The 22466-nt window shown below is 43.6% G+C and overlaps 1 protein-coding gene across 1 annotated transcript in view; it reads right to left on the bottom strand.

The window, feature by feature from the left end:
- The window catches only part of LOC310866935 (partitioning defective 3 homolog B-like), a gene marked incomplete at its 3' end in the record, with an annotated part of 224820 nt that overhangs the window by 53479 nt on the left and 148875 nt on the right, over nt 1-22466 (bottom strand). Inside the window, exons 15-18 of the mRNA XM_083776730.1 lie at nt 20324-20482; nt 12373-12523; nt 6613-6718; nt 5032-5144 (exon numbers count right to left, since the gene is read on the bottom strand). Coding sequence (XP_083632856.1) covers nt 5032-5144; nt 6613-6718; nt 12373-12523; nt 20324-20482 — 529 coding nt within the window. The remainder of the gene's footprint in view (nt 1-5031; nt 5145-6612; nt 6719-12372; nt 12524-20323; nt 20483-22466) is intronic.

The following is a 22466-nucleotide window of genomic DNA, read 5'->3' as shown; positions in this document are numbered from 1 at the left end:
TTGGGGTAAGAAGAGGGTTGGGTGGCCCTGTTCTCCTGAACATCTAAACCATTCAATTACATTTGGTTAAACCTGTTTAAGCACAATTAAATCCTAGCCTGCTTGACTACGTTGACGTTCCGTGGATTTATTGCGAACGCAGTGAGCCACTTAGTATGACAGCAAGGGCTGAATGTCTGTGTGTCACGCTGTTACACCACCCGCCCGCCACCAGAGGGCGCAGCTAGACAGCAAGGGCTGACGCAGCTAGACAGCAAGGGCTGAATGTCTGTGTGTCCCGCTGTTACACCACCCGCCGCTGCTTAACAACGACACTGTCTGTAACTTGCTGTACTAGGCCCAACATAAAAATAATACTGTCACAACGACACTGTCTGTAACTAGGCTATGTGTACTAGTGTGTGCATATGGGCTAACGTTAGCTAAGCAGTCACAGCCCTGTTTACTGCTGCTCAACAACGACACACCAGAGGGCGCAGCTAGACAGCAAGGGCTGAATGTCTGTGTGTCCCGCTGTTACACCACCCGCCGCTGCTTAACGACACTGAATGTCTGTGTGTCCCGCTGTTACACCACCCGCCGCTGCTTAACAACGACACTGTCTGTAACTTGCTCGCTGTTACACCACCCGCCGCTGCTTAACAACGACACTGTCTGTAACTTGCTGTACTAAAAAAAAATATATATATATATATATATATATATATATATATATATATATATATATATATATTATGGGGTTAGCGGTGCTGAGCCTTCACGTGGCGGCCCTGTTTTCACTAATTTCACAGTACCACACACTTCTCACTAATTCGTAATTTATTCTAATTGTTATTGCAATTTACGATCTGCGTTCGCTTCCTGCGTTCTCGCGTCTTACTTGTTATAGTATAGTGAAGCGACCAAAAAGAATAAATCTGTGAATCAGCCTTCCTTGCATTCACATCTTGCATCCCTCTCTCTCTCTTCAGACTCAATCTCTCCCTCTCCCCACCCAACCCCTCTCTCTCCCCCACCATTCACTCCCTTCCTTTCCCCTCACTCACTCTGTCATTTACATAATTTGTTTTATCCATCTCTTTCAGTCTGACTCTGACCAATGGAAGGGGTCCTTCCCTCCCCCTCTTCTGTCCCCCCTCAACCCTTTCCCTCTCTGCGTCCTTCTCTGATCTCCTCCCAGTGCCCGCAGACCAGGCCTCAGTTAACTGGGAACACATTGGCTGGTATGACTATGCCAAAACCCATGCACATACTGTATGCAGGCGTGTGCGCACACACACACACACACACACACACACACACACACACACACACACACACACACACACACACACACACACACACACACACACACACAATAGGATTGGTTCTTGTTAGTCAACTATTTATTGTGTGAGGCCATGTTATTGCTGGGGTTCTGCGGTTTGCGTGTGTGTGTGCCTAGCAGCATCTGTCTGTGGCTAACCGACATGGCTACTTCAGAAGCCTAGAACGTGTGTCTGTGTGCGTGTGCACTTCAGCAGAGTTGGAACTGCCACATGTGTGAGGCACTGCCCACGAAGAGGCTATTAGGAAACCTCCCATTGTGTCTCTTCTGTGTAATGAAGTGAAACAACACACCTGTACAGTGTATGCATGCACGGGCTTACAGAGTCGTCATGTGACACTCACACATGCCACACATGCACACACTCGCATGTTCAGCACGCACTTTGAAGGATGCACTCACGCATGCACAATCTTGAACTGCTTGAGAGGACTTTTGACTGATTTCCAGTGACTAAATTCATTACTAATTTAACCCAAACGTTTACCACCACCCATTTATAATTATACGCCAAAAACTTAAACTTATGTCCCTAAACTACATTTTAAATGTCCTCACTTTCCATATATTTCCTTATCTTCCATTTGGTTCTGAGAAAGATAACCACACACACACACACACACACACACACACACACACACACACACACACACACACACACACAGAGAGAGATACTACATATTGGCTGTCTGACTTCTGTAAAAGTGTGTCAAGATACATTTGTTTTGAAATGAGCTTGCTTCTCGTGGTAATAAACCTTAAACCAAAACAACACAAAGCTGAAAGGACAGAGGATAAATACAGAAAGAGAAACAGACATGGAGAGATAGAGAGAGAGAAACAGACATGGAGAGATAGAGAGAGAGAGAAACAGACAGTGAGAGACAGGCAAAGCTATAGAGAGACATGAAGTGAACAAAGGGAAAAGCAGTGGGGGGACCTCAAAATGATGAGCTCTTAAATATTTCATGGGGTCAGGGACAGAAAATGAAATCAGAGAGCAAATTAAAGAAAGAAAATGACCCATGGCATGAAAAGCTACTGAAACCTGTAATGCAGTACTACTAATATCACACACGGACAGTCGGACACACATGGGTGACACTGGGTCAGAACATTGCTAACCCATGAAAAATGACAGGCCACAGCCACCACACATACAGGATATCACACGCACGCACATTTTCTGGGGCAAACGGTTATTAGCATTCAACTTCGGCCAACATATGGCTGTCACACACTGCATAAATCAGTTGTACACCATTTTCAAGATGTGTCTTTGCGTCATTTATAGCAGTGGTTTTCAACACTTTTCATATCAAGGTCGAAGGTATTTATTCTGCATTTGAGCCATGGACCACCATTTGATGAGATTTAGCCCCTCAGACCCAAAGCTTAGAATATGTGTCTACAATTCCATGCTGTATTGATGTTGGTGGTACCATCCATAGGAGAGATAACGTGAGCAAACGTTGATCAAAGTAACAATTATTTTACATTCTTTAATTGTGTAGACTTCTTGTAAATTAAGTAATGCACACAATAATGTAACTCTTGACAGCGTAAAATGAAACCAAATGGACCCGTTTCATTTTACGCTCTCAAGATCTAATAAGGGTCCATTTGGTTACCAACTCTGGGGTCCACCTATAGACCACTGGTGGTCCCCGGACCACTGGTTGAGAACACTGAGCTACAGACATGCTGAGTGGGACAGTGGGTGCTCAATGAGAGAGAGGTGACTTTGCGTAGCGAAGGGTTGACAAAAAACCTACGACCACAATATTTGTTGAACTGTTGGGTGGGACTGTTGGTCACACAGACTTGTTTCTCTACGACGCCCACATGACTAGAGCGCCAGACTTTCAAGAATGGGACTAAATTTATTCCGCTTGTTTCAGAGGCTGAGAGAATATAAAACCACAACTGTATTTCCATCCGTCTGGAAATGGCATGGTATTTGATCCTTGTATAGCACACACTGCAATTAACCATTTGGTTTATTTAGTCTTGGTACAGTCAACCGATACACACAGACATACTGTACAGACAGGGAGGCCGAGCGCACGCACGCGTTTATAAAGTATAAAATAGGGCACACTTTATTCAGACTAATTGATTTAGTTGATTATAAGAAAATATTTTAATATTTTCAAGTCAATGTCACAAGCTCAAAACGTGGGTTTCTTTTGAGCTTTTCGATCTGCTACTTTTGTCATTTTTAATTTTGGAATCCTGAAAACTAACAGTTTTGGGAGACAATGATATTTTTGTTAAATTACATTAGATTTTTTGGCTGGGTATTTATTTTTTATTTTAATCTGATACCTTTAAGACTACAATAATTTAACATTTCTAGTCTGTTCTGGAAACACTGGTTCTGCCTAAAGAATGTCGCGGGTATCAAACCATGCAGAGACCATCTGCTTGTGGATGATTTGAACAATGTGCCAAAGCTGATGACATCACCAGAGAATTTGAAGTACCGTCATGCAACTTCTAAGAACATTTTTCTTTCATCCATGCTCAGGGTTACCACTCCTTTTTACCAATTTAATTCCTCTTTCTTATAATTTCTTATAATGAGAGTTTCTTATAATGTTTTGCCAAATGTCCATGTCTGCTATAATAATGGCTACAACTTGAAGAATAACAAATAATAACAAAGAAACTAGTAGTAAAACGATCCAACAGTAGGATTTACTTGTTGTGAGTTTGTAGAACGGCTATTTATATAAGAAATAAACACTTTTAAGAATTTTCTCCTAATAAAGACCCAAGGCCCAACATGTGGTGAAATTACTGCTATTGGTGGGAAAGTGGGAAAAGAAAATGAAATCACACATCAGCAGGAATCCGTCTCTGGCTGGTTGCTGCAATCATATTTCAAAATGAATAATAATAAATATCACCTGTCATGACCTAAAATGATATTCCAAAACTTTATACGCTAGAGAGATTTCATGATTTTACAAAACTTTCCCAGGCCGGCTAAATACAATTTAAAACAACACGTTATGCACGGATTTGTGTATGAGCACATGCATGTGAACGATAGAGAGAGTGCTGAGGTCCACGTGTGTGTGTGTGTGTGTGTGTGTGTGTGTGTGTGTGTGTGTGTGTGTGTGTGTGTGTGTGTGTGTGTAGGATAGAATATAGACGTTTAAGATTGAAGTCAAGTCAAACCCCGGAAATCATGCAATGACGTGAATGCCCCCACGGAAAACAGCTGAGTAGAGACCACACAGCCTATGTGGTGCATTTTCCTGAAGTAGGCATGGCGGACAAATAAATACTGTCGCTGTTGTCGGGTAGAAACCTCTTATCTCCATATTTAAAAGTGTTTTTTGTAAATTAACGTTCTACCTGATCATACCACAGCATCACACAAAGCCATCAAAAGTAGCAGTTGGGCAAGCTTGAAACATTTCGAGCTTGCACATCTGGTACTCATAGGCTCATAAGACAATTCTCCGTCTGAGATGTACAGTAGGTACGGTATACAGTGCGTGTGCGCGCGTGTGTGTTTGTGTGCACGTACAATACACAAGTCAGAGGCTTTGAGCAACATGCTAACATGCTAGCAACGCAAGTGTGTGGGTAATGGTATAGGAGTGAAGCCATGCAGCCACTCGCGACCTCGGCGGGCGGTACCACATGTAGAAAGGTCTCCCCACCAGTGTGCTGCTGGCTCGGTGTCGTACCCAGGTCCATGCTCTTGGAGGCCTTGACGTGCTGGTACTGCCTCTGGCTCTGTCTCACTGGATGTGGACTGGCATGGGGGAGTTCAACCGGGCTCGGGGTCAGCGAGGTCTCCCTGGGAAACCAACCATCACAACATCCCATTAGACCAGTGGTTCCCACATGTTTTCACACCAAGGGACCCCAAAAGGACACTAATTACAGACACCCATTGAATGGCATTTCTATCTCTGAGACGCCAATTTACATTGTAAAATCAATGTTAATTTAACTCCGAGTGTACAAATGGAACCAAATTAGTTTTTTACTTAAAATGTGAGTACTTTTCCCACCACTGCCATTAGAAGATGTTTATTGTCACCGTGTGGAAGCATTAAGTATGGATGCATCCACTTAAAAACAAACAGCAGTATTATCAACACATTTGTATTCAAGTACACTAGAGTATCATCGCTGTCAGGCAGAATTTTTCGTGCCGTTATTATGTTAAAGTCCCGGCCCTAATATATATATATACAGTATATAATGGCATGCCCATAATAGGGACGCCAGGTTCAAAGTGGTTAAGTCTGTCTGCGGGTTTTATAAATATTTAATATTTAATTTAAAGAGCTTTTTACTCAATAATAAGTACATTGGATCCATGGGAACACAGGCTCATCTTAAAATGTTGGTTTTCCGACTGACAGTGACGATTATCGCTGTTGTCTGGCAGAAACATCTTATCTCAATCTTTTTAACTTTTTGTGTTTGCCTTAACACTAGCATGTCTGAGAGGTCATTTTGACAGTTTTTTTTATTATTTTAACAGTTTCCGTGCTTTGAATGGATTACTCCAGGTTAATGTCGCTGCCATATCGGACATACGCGAGTTTTGTTTTATGTGTTTAATCCGCCGTAATGTAAACAAAAAAAAGAAAATTCTTCTTCGCCGCGGAGAAAGAGAAAAGGTGCATCTGTTGTGATAAAGAAACCGGAAATCGTCACATGCTGTGGGCTGCTAGGGCTTCTGGGAAATTGAGGCCAATGTAAACGAATGGGGTGCAACGCCTCATTGAGACCAGTCTTGTGTGCGTCTTCCGGGTGCACCAAGATGGTGGATGCTACACTCGGATCATAACAAACCAGGGGAGCTTTTTTTGCTGGATTTTCGCGGATTAAAAGCCCAAATAATTCAGCGTATGCTCTAAAGGTAATACAACAATCTCGGCAGTGAAGGGGGTTTGATTAAAAGTCCGGTAAATCGTTTTCCGCAGTCAAACTGTTAAAGTTGATTATCTTTGCCCATGAAGCTTTCAGAAGGTTCCCCTTCCATGACCATCATCATCCACCACCATTCTATCATCTCAGAAATTTTTGACATCTGAAAAAATTTCGAAATGTGAATTTAAGCACATGCTAATTTGATAAAAAGAACGGGACATGATGAGAAACTATATGAACATACAATTATTCGGACAGTCAGTGTCAGTGTGGCAATTCATACAATAGGGAATAGGCTCTCAAGTGTATAGCATTATTACGCATATATGCTCACACGCGCGCACACACTCACACAGACATGTGCGCACACACATACACACCTGTGCTGTAGGTAGTGCTGATTGGAGCTGTTGAAGTCTGCTTCATGTCGAGACAGTTCTTCATCATCCTCTTCCTCGTCCATGTGATTATAACTTCCATTGGTCACTAGTTAGAGAGAGAGAGAAAATACAATCAGATCTGAAATAATGTAAGCAATCTAGATACTGTAGTGTAGTGGGACAGGGGCCAGACTGGTATGTTGGACATTACTTGACCTATTCAATGATATCGGAATTGGCATCCCGGGTTTTTAAACCACATCCAACTTGATATCCCTAATGTGGGCAGTTAATAGAAACTTTACTCACTTACTTTTAAAGGGATTAGAGCAATTTGCACTTTTCCACACCAGACCCACAAACCTCAGGCTGTACTATAATTATAGATGTGCATGTGTTCAGAAACGGTTCTATTTCACTCTATCGATCTACAGTAAATCTCCCTCCTTTACTCTGTAAAGCACTCACTGATGGTGGGGAAGAGGGTCAAACAGGTTGAGTTAATGGAGGACAAGCTTTGTGGTGAAGATGATGAAGAGGTGATGCTGGAAGGACAGCGAACCAGAGATATAGACAGACAGGGAGAGCGATAACACGGCTGGCGGCTGGAGACTCACGCAAAACGTTACTTTTCAGGAAATTGAAAAATGAGCCTGTGTTCCATTGGAAACAATGTAGTTATTATTTAGCCACAAGCCCTTGTTTTTACAGGGCCCAGACAGAGACGATTAACCCATTTTGACCTGAGATCAGATTCAAAAAATGTCTTCTACATCCTGACAGTTTTCTGAAAAAGCTATGTTTCTATGTCATTTTCAAGTGATCGGAATCGGATTGGGAGCAAAATAACGTGATCGGGACATCCCTAGTATCAATATTATATCCATTATATCCATATTAGACTGGATATTGTCTGTGATTGTGGATATTGTACTATAGTGTTATGTTCTATAAAAATGTATATATCGGATTGGAATAAAATTGGTATCGGCAGATACTCAAAATCAAATGAACGGAATCTGATCAGGAGCAAAAAAACATGATCGGGACATCCCTAGTTTAGGTATAGTTTTACTGAGATTAGGTATAGGGTTAGGTTTAGGCTGTCAATCACAGAGACTGGCCAATCACAGCACACCGTTGACTCAAACCCACTGAAGATTCCATGCTCGCACCTTGGTGAAAACCTGTGGTGGTGTAAGAGGCCGATGTGAAAATCTGGGACAGAGATTAGCTGTACACGGACAGACATACGGACAGGGGATGGACGGACGGATGGACAGACAGGTGCAAAACCATCCTGCCGGAGACAATAACTCAGCCATGACCTTAAGAGACCTGAACCTAACCACAGACGAAAGTGAGGACAAATCTATAATGAAACACTGGCAGGCTGAGTCAACAAAACATGGTGTGCATTTTGATGTGTACAATATGCGTGTAATTTTTCAGAAGCTAGACGCTAAGCATGCCTTCCATAGGCTATATACGAACCCCTGTGAGAAAGTTGTGACAGCATAGCATGACTGGAAATCAATGATGACTACCTCAAACATTGTGTGCACACGTCTAATCACACACACACACACACACACACACACACACACACACACACACACACACACACACACACACACACACACACACACACACACACACACACACACACACACACACACACACCGTGTTTAACATGCATACACCTCTTATAGCCGCCATAAAATGCAACCCACTAGGATTATTGCATGACATCTTCCACTGTGCTTCTGTCTATTTACATGCACTTCCAATCATCTTAAATATGTTCGCGCACACACACACACACACAAGCGTGCACGCGTGCATTTTGTAGGGCGTGTCTGTGTGTGACTCCCAGTGAAGATAAAGAGACGATGTTAGAAAAAGGAAAACATATAGTAGGTCTATAAGGTACGTTTCCTCCTCTGAATATATCAGCTCTGCTCATCTCTCTCTCTTCTCTCTCCCCCCCTTCTCTCCTCCTCTCTCCATCTCCACTAATCTAGCTTCCGTCTCCATTTTTCTTATGCTCTCCTTGGTGCAATCTAATATGTTGCCTGTCATTTATCATTCCCCTCAAATCTCCCATGAATCATTTTTTCCACACACACTTTTCATCATGTTTGTGTATCTATTTTCCTCTCCTTTACTTATTCACCCCACCTCGTCTGTACGGACCTTAATCAACACAGCTGTCACAAACACATCCTTATTTATTTATATCCTCCCATGCGCGCGCCACACACACACACACACACACACACACACACACACACACACACACACACACACACACACACACACACACACACACACACACACACACACACACACACACACACACACACACACACACACACACACACACACACACACACACACACACACACACACACACACACACCTCAGGGTAAGGAAGCCATCTGTCGTGGATGATAGATAAATAGCAGTGTTGGAGTTTTCCAAACTTTTTCTTGTCACAGACATGCAGTCAAGTACAGCTGGTGACATCTGTTGACGTTTGGATTGAGTTAGCTGGGCTGCACAGTGCAGAAACACTGTATTTCCTGTGTCACATATTAGGCCAGGGGTTCTCAACCCGTGGGTCGCGACCCCGCTGGGGGTCGCCACATTATTTTGGGGGGTCCCCAAATTATTTAAAAAAAATTGTGCAACTGAATGGCATAAACTTCCCTTTCAGAATTCATTTATGATATATTTTCTCTATTATAAGGTTATTTTTGCAGTCAGTTTGGGGGTGGGGAGGGGGTGCCAGGCGGGGGTCGCGAGACATGGCCAAAGCATTTCCGGGGGTCCCCAGCCAAAAAGGTTGAGAACCCCTGTATTAGACAAACCTGCAATGTATAATTGGTCTGCGTTTTTAGTTTAGCTTTATTTAAAAAAAAGTTGCTTTTTATTCACCCAATTACGTAGATCACGCTTCTTGATAGGAGAATATGCTGTGTTTTAAATGTAATTTACAGAAGAAATACATAAGAAATTGAGTCATAGTGTAGATCAGTGTTGTCAAACCTTTGCGGATCAAGGCTGTTGCATGACAAAGAATAAAATGGGGTAATTGATCTCTCTGTACATTTCTCTCTCTCTCTCTCTCTCTCTCTCTCTCTCTCTCTCTCTCTCTCTCTCTCTCTCCTGCATATCATCACTGCTGTACAGAAACATTTGATCTATCTCCATAGTTAATCCTTTTATATGATTTTTTTGTTATAAACCGTTACGAAGCAGCAGTGGTGTAAAGTAACTTATTATTACAAAACATACAGTAACCACTTCAGCCATATACACATTTTGGCCAGATGTGATGCATTGTAAGCTTGTAGATCTACCATTTTCCAAAGACATAGTTGTATACATTTGAAAACTTGAAATGAGACATTCTGTATAATGCGTACATCCTACTTTTGGTACTTAAAGTACATTTTCATACTGGCAGTGGCAACAGTGAATATCTCAGAGGCAGGTCAAAAGTCAAAGTCGTACGATTTGTCTCACACGTTACCGCAGTGAAATTTGTTCTCCTCATTTGACCCATCTCTTGGAGCTGTGAGCCACAGCCGTGCCACGCTCGGGAAAACACGTTGTTTACTTGAAAATACAGAGGAACCTTAATGATATCAAAATCTGCCTCCGTCTCATCAATGGCGCGCTCACATTTTTGGCTAGTAAGACCCCCCTGAGAGGATTTGAGGGGGTTGTACACAGCACATTGACTAAAACACACGGGCTGATATGTTTGTTTTCACTGTTTCACCATTACATGCTGATCAAGTCTCCAATGGTACAGGGGGGGAGAGAGAGAGGTTGAGGGATGAGAGAAATTTATAGAGTGACAGACAGAAGAAAGAAGAAAACAATTTATCTGCATATTCATGTGTCGAAAACATCGACTCAATTTATTTCTGTGGAAAGGGAAAAATAATGATACTAAAAACACCCGTGTGAGATGAAACAGATTCTCTCATTTTAATGTTGACCTCGATGCCATAGAAAGCCAATTCAGCACGTGGAATAGTTCATTAGAGGAGGGAAATGGTAAGCAGGAAAACACACAAACACACACATGCGCGAGCGCGCGCACTCGTGACGCACACACACGGGAGTGTGCACGCAAATGTGGAGCCAGTTGGGGTGAGTTTGAACAGCTCTGTGTGTTCAAGGTCAGGACTGTGTTTACCAGCCTCAATGGGACCAAACAAACAAACAAGCGGCAAACTACTGTTTAATGCTGGCCAACAAAACCCACCAACCAACGCTACTACACACGTACCTGTGCGTGCGTGCCTGCGTGGTGCATAGTACACACACACACACACACAGAGTTGATTTCGCAGACTGAAACTATGACGAAAAATTTCTATCGACTACCTATTTTCCCAGACGAAAACTAAACACAAACTAAGCTATGATGACTAAAACTAAGACTAACTGACTATCAAAATCAACTGTAGATTTTGTTGACTAAAATCTTACCATATTTAGTGGACTAAAACTAGACTAACACTAACAAAAGTTGAAATACTGTATGTAATTACCAGGTTTCTACACGACGCCAACGATATACATCGTCATTGTCGGCAGAAACCTTTTTTTTTAACAAACTGCAGCGTCACACAAAAGCATTAACACGGTCGTTTTGAGCTTGTACAGTAGATACTACTTTTGATGTTTCTGGATTTTAATCCTGAAAAGTAACAGTTTTGGACCTCAGTTTCCACCTGACGATATGGAGTTATCATCGATAGTATGCATGCTTCCAATATACACATGACATAATAGGCCTACGCACAAACGTACACAACGGTCGTTGTGCAAAAGCACATATGCAAGGCAACGTTGAAAACATGGACAAGCTGTGATATCAAAAGGGAGGGCTAACACACACACACACACACACACACACGTAGCACACGTAGAGCGATAGCAAAGGGAGGGGCAGCGAGGAAAGAGTGAGAGAGACAGACAGACAGAGACAGATAGTGGAACAAACGGGACCTAAATAACTCTTCACAAATGCAGCAACCTTGAACCACATGAGAGGGGGAAATGAAAAGGAAAGAGAAAAAAACAAATAAGTACAGTTTAGAAACGGTCTCTAATTAACGCCGCACTTGGGACGGTATAGTGCCTCGCTTTTGTTTCGTTTCCGAGTGTGCGTTCTTGCTCTTTTGTTTCGTCATTGTTTATGCATGGCGATGATCCTCTGCACCTTTGATGCCGTTAAAAATGGGTGGAGGAAGGAGGAACACAACAGTAATTACTGGCCCGACGGAACACACTGTAAACATGCCACGGTGCAGACAAGCAGATCAAGCTCATTTTGAAAGTTAACAGCTACCGAGTGTGACAATAATTACTCTCTAATTACTTGCAGCCATGTGTGTCAGGGTTATTTATACATGCGCTGTAGATTCAAGTATAAGACACTGACATGAGAGGAATGCGGTTTAACCGCCCTATGTACTGTACTTAGGCGACAGCTATGGAGTGAAAAATGACACTGGCTCGTGTCACTGTCCACACTCAGATAGATAGATAGTGTGGCAGAGTGAGAGAGGGGGGGGGGATGTTTATAGTATGTTAGCGCATTGGCTATTTCTAACCTCAAATGTGTTCAGATACATATTTCAGTGTACCGTTTGAAAAATGGAATGGAATCAATGTGGCGGGTATACTGTATGACGATCCATTGGTGTATACGGGCGGGGCCACAACGCTACTCACCATTAGATGAATAGAGGCTATTGGTCACCATGAGAGGATGGGTGGGACCGTTGGTCTGACCGACCAATCCTGGCTGTCCATTTACTGGGCTGATCGACACGGGGAGGCTGTTGGAGCTGTCAAACGATCGATTGGGAGACACCGCATGTTCCTTAAGCAGAGAGAGAGTACATTATACTGTTAAAACACTCCCATTTCAATTCTGACATTTACGTGAATGGTAAATCAGTAGTTCTCAAACTTTTATTGCCAAGTACGCCCAAACTGATATAAGTTTGGCTGCGGACCCCCACCTGAAAATGTTTTGTGCTAGAAGAGAAGATACATTTTGTGTTAAAAATTACTATTTCAAGATGAAAAAAAAAAAAAATCGCAGATATACAAGTTTGGCGGCACAAAGTAGTTTTGAATAGCAAACTAGAATAGAAAATGCAAAAGACGGTATAAAGACTGTGACCAGACTTCGTCTCGTTCCTGACCGCATCACTGTCATGGCAATAATTACGTTAACCCACACCCTCTCGTGAAATATTGCTTAAATGTCCCCTAAACAAACATTAGAGTCCATAGACTTGGCTGGGGAAGTTTTATCATAAGGCTGAAGGCTCTAAACAAACATTAAAAGTCGATAGACTTGGCTGGCAAACGGATTTACGTCATAAGTGCTCTAAACAAACATCAGAAATCCCATAAACTTGGCTGTCATATGCCAAAACATGTTTGGTTTTATCAGAGCTTTTAGTCCTGATTTTATATATATATATATATACAGTATAGACCGAGTGAGGTCAGCTGTTTCATCTTTTTGAAAGTGCCCGGATCTCTGTTTTATTTTTAATCAAAGTCTTATCCCGTCTAATAATCCAGGAGCACCTTTTACTGTTTTAACTTCAGTGACGTGTGCGTCTGCGGTGAGCACCTGGTTGTCTCCTTCTCTCTGCCTAACGTGAATACTTGTTGATGAGCCTCCAAGTACAGGCGGTGGCGACAGCCTTTATAGGAGACAGCTACTGCTCCTGTGATTCATCTGGTTACAGTATCGGTCTCAGCTTGATACAGTGTTGGCACAAAACACAGGGAACATCTCTGATCCAAAACAGCTTTTAGCAGTTCAGTCATCTGACTAAAGATATTGACAACAGGCATGCACGCAATGTCATCCAACTGAAAATATTGACCACACACACACGCGCACACACACACACGCACACGCGTGCGCGCGAGTGATGGGAAGGATGGAAACTGAGAAGGTCATAATAAGAGAGCATGTTAACTGGTACTAATAGGTAACAGGATAGATAGAATACAATCGAGAGAGAGAGAGAGGTGAAAGACAAGAGGGGACTGTGTTCCCACGACCTGTAGCATTCTGTAGTGCATAACTGTCTCGTTTTCTGTGTGTGCATATGCACGTGTGTGTGCGTGTGCGTGCATGCACATGTGCGTATGTGGCGATCAATGACAGCAATCCTCTTGAGAGGAGGGTCTGCTTAGCATCCACTAATCATTAAACAAAGAGGGGATTCCATTCCGTTTGTATATGTACGAATGAACAGACATGTGTGCTCCTCCACAAGCGTGTACAGGGTTATGTGTGCGCTGTGTGTGTGTGTGTGTGTGTGTGTGCGTGCGTGCGTGCGTGCGTGCGTGCGTGCGTGCGTGCATGTGTGTGTGTGTGTGTGTGACTGTGTGTGTGTAAATGTATACAGCAGCCATCTTGGCATCTTGTGCCCGCTGTGTACGAATGAAAGCATGTTGTCATCTTACTGTGGAGACCCCCATCAGAGCACCGGCCTAATAACCCCCCAGCATCTGTCTCTATGGCACCAATCCCCTTCCCTGCTCCACCTCTCTCATCTGTCTGAGCCCCCTCTGTGGCACCAATCCCCTTCCCTGCTCCACCTCTCTCATCTGTCTGAGCCCCCTCTGTGGCACCAATCCCCTTCCCTGCTCCACCTCTCTCATCTGTCTGAGCCCCCTCTGTGGCACCAATCCCCTTCCCTGCTCCACCTCTCTCATCTGTCTGAGCCCCCTCTGTGGCACCAATCCCCTTCCCTGCTCCACCTCTCTCATCTGTCTGAGCCCCCTCTGTGGCACCAATCCCCTTCCCTGCTCCACCTCTCTCACGGGACACCATCCATTAGCCAGTGTCTTCAAGTGGCTCAATGGGATTGGTTCTCTGAATGTAATCCATTGTTCCATAATAGCGAAAAAAAATAAGAAAAAAAAGATCAAAACCTCTTTTGAAGAATGTTCAAAGAATTTCAAAGAATTTCCAAACATTTCAAATACATTTTGAAATCCCCAATGTCACAACGCGTCAGCATGCGATGCAATGTCAGATTGTAAGATGGTCTATTTTTGCTATTTGCCATGTATGGTCCAGACATTTTTAATTTGTGTGAATTTCAGCCTCTGTGGGGGGTATTTATATGCAAATATCATGACCAATGGCATTGAAATGGCATTGCAATGAACATCACTGATGACGTTTAGGTGAAAAAAGAACAGAAAAAAATAATAATAATTTAGTAATAAAATAAAATAAATGTGTTGCTAAAAAGCAACGCTGGGTCTTAGAGGGTTAAGCAGTTCATTGTTGTAATGATTCAGGTTTTTGTGTCGCTTACAAACACACATTTTTGTGTTGTTTGTATCCATGTGTTCAAACATAGAAAGGTTACTCAAAATCATTGCATCCCACCCTCTTACCAAGGCTATAGAGGGTATGCACATGCATGAAGTGAATGGGAAATCGAGTGGAAAATCGAGTGGCAATGTGACTTGGCAAAGTGATTTTAATGTTTAACGTCATTTAATGCAATCAGATAGGAGTTTTCTGTTTGGATGTATAGGCTATCAAGGCCAGAAAAGTAGTTTTTTTCCACACAGTAGGCGTTCCCGCATAACTTCTGGGTATAATGATGATGTCACTTGCATACCCTCTATTCTGAAATTGCTGGATACCAAACGGTTAAGCCTGCCATGCTTTTGAAGAACCAAGTTCACTGCAAAGTTTCAGTCGAAATCGGGCAACAGAATAAATAAATGATGATGATAGATGGACAGGGCACAGAGGTGGAGGAGAGGCGCGACAGAGAAAACAAGAAAAGAACAGGAATACAAGTATCCCATTTCTTGTCCCCCTAAAAGCATTCATATTGGAGCCAAAGAAAGGCTTTCAAAGTGCCAATGCTCCCTTGTCAATCTTGAGTTTTCCCTCTACATCCTTTCATCCATTCTTGTCCTCTCTTAAGAGAACAGAAGAAATGTGAATGAAACACTTTGATGTCACCAACAGCTTTCACCACGAAACTATTGACCTGGGATGCCCTCGCACTGGCAGGCACGTACGCACGCATGCACAGACACAAGCGAGCACGCACGCATGGACACAAGTGAGCACACACGCATGGACACAAACATGCACGTGAACACAAGCATGCACACAGAGAAACACGCATAAACCTACGGGGCACCCTCATTGCATAGAATAAAAACATATGTACTTCTGTTTCATGTGTGAGCGGATGATGTGCATGCATTGTTTTAGGTTTTTGAAAAAAATAAGTAAAAACAGATACATTTAAATAGATGGTGTTCTTCATTAGATATGAACACTTTTCATTCACTGAGCGTTTATACATTTTCATACTTTCATAATAGGCTCTATGCACTCACGCCATTCCCCACTTCCTTCTATCAGGTGTTACCGATGATACTAATGAAGGCTCTGTCCCATTCTGGTGCAACAGAGTCAGGGTACTGCTATTGTCAGGGCGACACACAAGCGGTGCGCCAGTGCGCATGCGTCGTCAAAACGTTTGGTGCGCGGTAGATCAAAGGCATGCGAGGCGCATTTGCGCACCAGCTGAGAGACAGGAATTTAGAGAATGCTGACAGGCACTCAAAAGGCACTCAAATGAGATGTTAACGTCGTGTAAGTAGACTTAGAAATAGTGTTGACTAATCATTACAAGTGGCTCTTATTTTGATGAGGAAGTCAGAGGACGTTTCAGTTTGTAAACAAGCTAGATGACAGTTTTTAAAACGGAAAGGGAAAGTTCTGGTGAGCTCAGCGCTCAGTCACTAAATCACGTTAGCAACCATATTTACAATATGAAAACTATCTGTCACTTAAACAATGTAGGTTACACACGCTGGAATTAAACATGGAACCTGCAGGCAGCATTAGGTGAGTAATTAATTGTCTCCACCAGGCCGAAGGCATGTGGGGAGAGTATGTTTTGCACTCCGTCCGTCCGTGTGTCCGTCCGTGTGTCCGTGTGTCCGTCCGTCCGTTAGCAGCTAATCTCGGCCACCGTTAACCCGGTCGATGCCAAATTTTGCACACACACTCCCTGGATGCCAACGATGAACCTCTGCCCCAAACTTTCCAGAACGGCCTGTTATAGCGCCACCAGGAGGCCGCTTTGTGCAAAACAAGTTTTTGCACAGTACACCTACAGATTTTGTCCAAACATCACGCAAATTGGTACACAGTCTCTCTAGAGCCATTCAACGAAACGGGTCTTTCAGATTTCTCAGACTCCATCCTGATTGGTTAAGATTGGCTTCCAAAGTTCACAGGAGTGCTCAGTTTCAAACAAAATGCTGCAAATCATGAACAAATCGCATGATTTCCTTGAAATTGTGCACCCACATTCCCACTAGGCCGAGGACGAAATGCCACATGAACAATTTCAACTCAGCCTCAAGGTGGCGCTATAACTGGCCGAAAAGTGTTTTTACCTCTAACTGCACGAATCTGTGGATCACTTTGTATGCCAACTCCCTAGAGGCCAAGGAAAAACCTTTGTCTGGAATTTTTCACATCTGCTCTTTATAGCGCCACCAGGAGGCCCACATATGTAAAACACATTTTCTATTATTACTCCTTCAGATTTTATCCAAATTTCACGCAAATCGGTACACATGATCTCCATAGTCATGTGATCAACACAGGTTTGTTTGATTTCTCATATTCCAAAATGATTGGCCACGATTGGCTCCTACAGTTTTCAGGAGTAGCAAATGGCCACAACTCCTCACGAGTCAACGCAGCGTCCGATTGCGATGAAACTGTGCACGCATATTCCCACTAGGCTGAGGAAGAATCCTGGTGGAGACCTGTGCCGATTGGCACTTTATCTAGTTGTATATGTGTTGGACGTTTGTGGTTGTGCTAGTGATAAACGGACACCTGCTGCCAGTGGGATCCTTCTGCTGCTTAACGACTACAAACACTGTAGTGTAGTATGTGTACTAGTGTAGCTTTGCATCTGTTGCATCTGCCTGTGTGAGCATAACATTGTCACAGGATACGAACGTCCGTACCCCCCCCCCCCCCCACTATGTGCACTAAACTACATGGCCAGGTGCTCCTTTGAGTACTAGCCCAAAATAATGGTGTGCACCGCTGGCTAATATTGTGCATGTTGGCTCACTGGAAACACTCTGCTACAGCAGTGGGTCTCAAAGTGAACTTTGAGTGGGTTCCAAATGGCCTCGTGCAGGTGTGTAACTCCGAGAGTGTACAAATGGAACCATCGGTAACACCTGAAGGAAGTAGGGAAGGGGCCGGGAATCTGTGTGCAGAGCCTATTGGCAGACAGGCAAAAGGAAGGGGCACACACCGCTATTGTGCTGGTACTGACCACGATATTAAAGATTAAACACAAAGAAGAGGGCTTCTTCACATTCATTTATTTTTACCCTGAGAAAGACCTCTGGTCAAAATGTTGCTTTAATAAAAAACATCTGTATTGTGGCTGCCAACCCACCTCTTCGTTGTTATTTTACGATTTTTAGAAATTAAACCGCTCTGGAGGCTGCTACCTTGGTAGATTAATGTGTTGATATATGTGGCATACAATATTATATGAAGGCTCTAGATCCATTTTTTGTTAAATACCTTTATTTAGCAGTTTTTTCATATATTGTAGACACATACAAAATACAAAGGACCACATTCAATATACAAACACACACCAGAACGCAACTACCTAAGCACAACTGAGGCTTAAGCATATCTCGTTCTCTCATCCACCACTCTTGTTTAGTTTGATTCTGCATATCCTTCAACACCCCTACAACATCGTACACGTCATTACATCCACTCACATACAGTACACCATTGATAAACTATCTGGCATACTCCACAATATCCTCCTCTGTTATTTTGTTGATTATGTGTTAACAAAGATATGCCTTGAGTTGCGTTTATTGAACACTGTAGCTGTGTCACCTTTATTGTTAGTGCCTTTGAGCCTGGTTGTGAACACTGTAGCTGTGTCACCTTTATTGTTAGTGCCTTTGAGCCTGGTTGTGAACACTGTAGCTGTGTCACCTTTATTGTTAGTGCCTTTGAGCCTGGTTGTGAACACTGTCCAGGGTCTATTGTTAGTGCCTTTGAGCCTGGTTGTGAACACTGTCGAGGGTCTATTGTTAGTGCCTTTGAGCCTGGTTGTGAACACTGTCCAGGGTCTATTGTTAGTGCCTTTGAGCCTGGTTGTGAACACTGTCGAGGGTCTATTGTTAGTGCCTTTGAGCCTGGTTGTGAACACTGTCGAGGGTCTATTGTTAGTGCCTTTGAGCCTGGTTGTGAACACTGTCGAGGGTCTATTGTTAGTGCCTTTGAGCCTGGTTGTGAACACTGTCGAGGGTCTATTGTTAGTGCCTTTGAGCCTGGTTGTGAACACTGTCCAGGGTCTATTGTTAGTGCCTTTGAGCCTGGTTGTGAACACTGTCGAGGGTCTATTGTTAGTGCCTTTGAGCCTGGTTGTGAACACTGTCGAGGGTCTATTGTTAGTGCCTTTGAGCCTGGTTGTGAACACTGTCGAGGGTCTATTGTTAGTGCCTTTGAGCCTGGTTGTGAACACTGTCGAGGGTCTATTGTTAGTGCCTTTGAGCCTGGTTGTGAACACTGTCGAGGGTCTATTGTTAGAAAACTAGCGCGTCACTACTACAACGCTGTCACACACACACACACAGAATGAAGGCCGAATGGCTGAGGTGTGAATGCGCTTTTCTAGCCGCCTTTTGAGAGAGAGAGAGAGAGAGAGAGAGAGAGAGAGAGAGAGAGAGAGAGAGAGAGAGAGAGAGAGAGAGATGGAAGAGTGAATGAAAGGACTATGAATTCTATATATAAATATATGAGAGGTAGAGAGAGAGAGAGAGAGAGAGGTGGTGGCCATCTCTTGTCGTAGTTGTGGCGAGCTCTTCAAGGAGGCGAGTCTCTGAACTATACGTTCTGAAAGCCTGTCTGAACGCTGACGTCAGAGACGTCTTTAGACCTGTCTGTTTACAGCAGTGGTTCTCTAAGTGGGGTCCGGAGACCCCCAGGGGTCCTTGAGGGGGTTCCAGGGGGTCCTCAGCTAAATGTGTTAATAAATACAGCATCACAATCATTTTAACCACTTTAACCATTTATGTTGACTATATTAAAAAAATAAAAATACAGATCTACAAGCTGTTATTTATTTTTTACCGCCAAAATCGCCTTTTGACGCGTCCTGGTCCAAACGCCCTCTGCGCTGAATCCAAATGATGAAGGCTCATTGCCAAAACGCATAAGCGTTCATTTTCGGTGTGTGCCAATAAAGACATGGAAATGTGAGTACTTTGTCCGCCATTTATGATATTTTTTTGGATGTGCTACCTTTTGGGATTAAAAAAATATATTCCTACTTTTTACTGGATTTTGGGTTTAGCACTCCACTGAAAACCAATGCTGACGTGCAACCTCTTTTTCTCATATACGAAACATGAATAATTTAACATTCTGGGGGAACCTGCAGGCACAACATATGTTCAGATGGGTCCGCGGCCAAATACATCGCTTTGGAGGTCCTTGACATGAAAAAGTTTAAGAAGCCCTGGTTTACAGTTTGTACGAGTGTGTGTACGAGTCTGTGTGTGTGTGTGTGTGTGTGTGTGTGTGCGCGTTTACCTGCAGGGGCCTCAGCACCACCAGTTGAATTGTCCCTCGCAGGTTGCCCTCCTGCGACATGGAGCGACGCAGCGTTTCCATGGCAACGTGGTTGGAGCGACCAATCAGAGACTCTCCGTTCACCGCAACCAGCTGGTCGTTGACACGCAGACGCCCATCCTACACACACACACACATGCACATGCACAGTTGCAATGGCCTGCCTGTTGAATTACACTGAAATGTCCCAACAGACTAACAAAAGGCAAAACGGAGGCTATTTATCGTTGTTGTTGTTATTACTATTTTACAAATTAGACATTAAAGCAGCTGCTCTTTTTCAGAGCTACTTACTAAGTGCAAGAAGCCAACAAATATAGTGCAAAAAAACCCCATCAAATCAACAATCTACAAAAGTACAGCAGCCATCTCATCATCGTCATGTTTTGACCGCGTCGAGATCATGGATTTCACAATGCCACGCCAGACTTCCTGGTCGTTCATTGCCATCCTCAGTTCCTGCCTACTGCAGCAGCCATCTATCAACATACGATGGCTCAGGGGTAGAGTGGTGGATGGGAACCGCATGGATGCCAGTTCGACCCCTTGCTCACCTAGAGTTAGTGTCGAAGTGTCCTTGAGCAAGACACTGAACCCCTAATTGCTCCCGTCGTGCACGTTGGTGCCTTGAATGGTTTCCTCTGTCATCGGTGTATGCATGTGTGTATGAATGGGTGAATGAAATGTACAATCTACTGTATGTATAGTGCATTTGGTAAAGGGGCTATATAAATGCACCATTTACCATTTGCAAGAAATTATACAGGAAATCAAGAGTGCTGGGGATGAGGTGGAGTCTAAAGATGAGTGAGTCTGCAGTCCTGATTGAGAATGGGAGGTCAGAAGTTACAGTATTCCACAGCTTGGAAGGGAGATAGACAGACCAGCCTGTGGCTGGACAATCCAGGCTGCCGACTACAGCACTTTACAGTCACCACACAAACGTGCACAGACAATCAGACATACACACAACTCTCTGACCTCCCCTCTGGAGAGATGGAATTCTGATTAAGGACTATGACTTTCTCACGGTGTGTGTGTGTGTGTGTGTGTGTGTGTGTGTGTACGTGTGTATGTGTGTGCTTGTGTGCGTATGTGAGCGCGTGCGTGCATGCGTGTGTGTGTGCATTTACTGTATGCATGCATGTCTCTTGTCTCTGTGTCTGCCCATCAGTCCAGTCATTCCCTGAAGAAGGCCGAAAGGTCGAAACGTTGGATACTAATACATACAGCATCGTGGCTACGAGTGTGCTGCCTTTTTCTCTTTTTTTACTTATTTAATGCCCATCAGTCCATGACAGCCAAAGGGCAGAGGTCGGCTGTGCATGTTGCTATTGGTCAGTGTCCATGCATGCAGATGCATACACATCTGCTGTCTTTCCCCCGTGTGTGCCTCTGTGTGTGTGCGTCTCTGTGTGTGTGTGTGTGTGCGTGCGTGCGCGAGAAAAGGCTATAGGGGACAAGAGGTGATCCCAGGACCAGGGCAGGTCAACAGCATGGGGTCAAAGGGCAGCAGAGCCACACAGACAGAGGCCTTTTCCACTGCAACAGAACCATAACTTCAGCACATTTCTGGCACTGGAAAAAAGGAAATTCTGGACGGGAACCTGGTTGCAAAGCTAGCAGCGGCTGTGCATCGCTGATTCCTTTCACACTTTGCGTCAGTCAAGCGACTGATGTTGAGAAGGATGCTTGGTTCAATTATTAATTCGCTTGTTCGCTATTATTGAAGGAACATCGTACAAAATTTAACTAAAGAAAGACCACTTCATTTCCCATCAAGTAACAACACACACACTAGCGATGTTTCCATGTTTTAGTAATATTGTTCCTGCTGTACATACTGCCAACTAGGTGAGAAATGACAGATTTGTGCCATGGGAGTCTCTGGCACAAAATATTGTTAGCAACTTTACAGAAAAATAAGTCCAAAGTGGCTTATAATAAGCAAAACAACCCCCCATACTAGACACCAAGCTAAAGAGTCTGGGTCTGAACACAAGCCTGTGAAGCAGGATACTCAACTTCCTGACAGAAAGACGTCAGGTGGTGCGTATGGGCACAACGAAGATATTCTAGCGTGTCGAAAGCCTTATGCCTGTGT

This window comes from Protomyctophum parallelum (genome assembly GCF_964188405.1).
Source record: "Protomyctophum parallelum genome assembly, chromosome: 11".
Lineage (NCBI taxonomy): Eukaryota > Metazoa > Chordata > Actinopteri > Myctophiformes > Myctophidae > Protomyctophum > Protomyctophum parallelum.
This window is presented reverse-complemented; position numbering and strand designations above follow the sequence as displayed.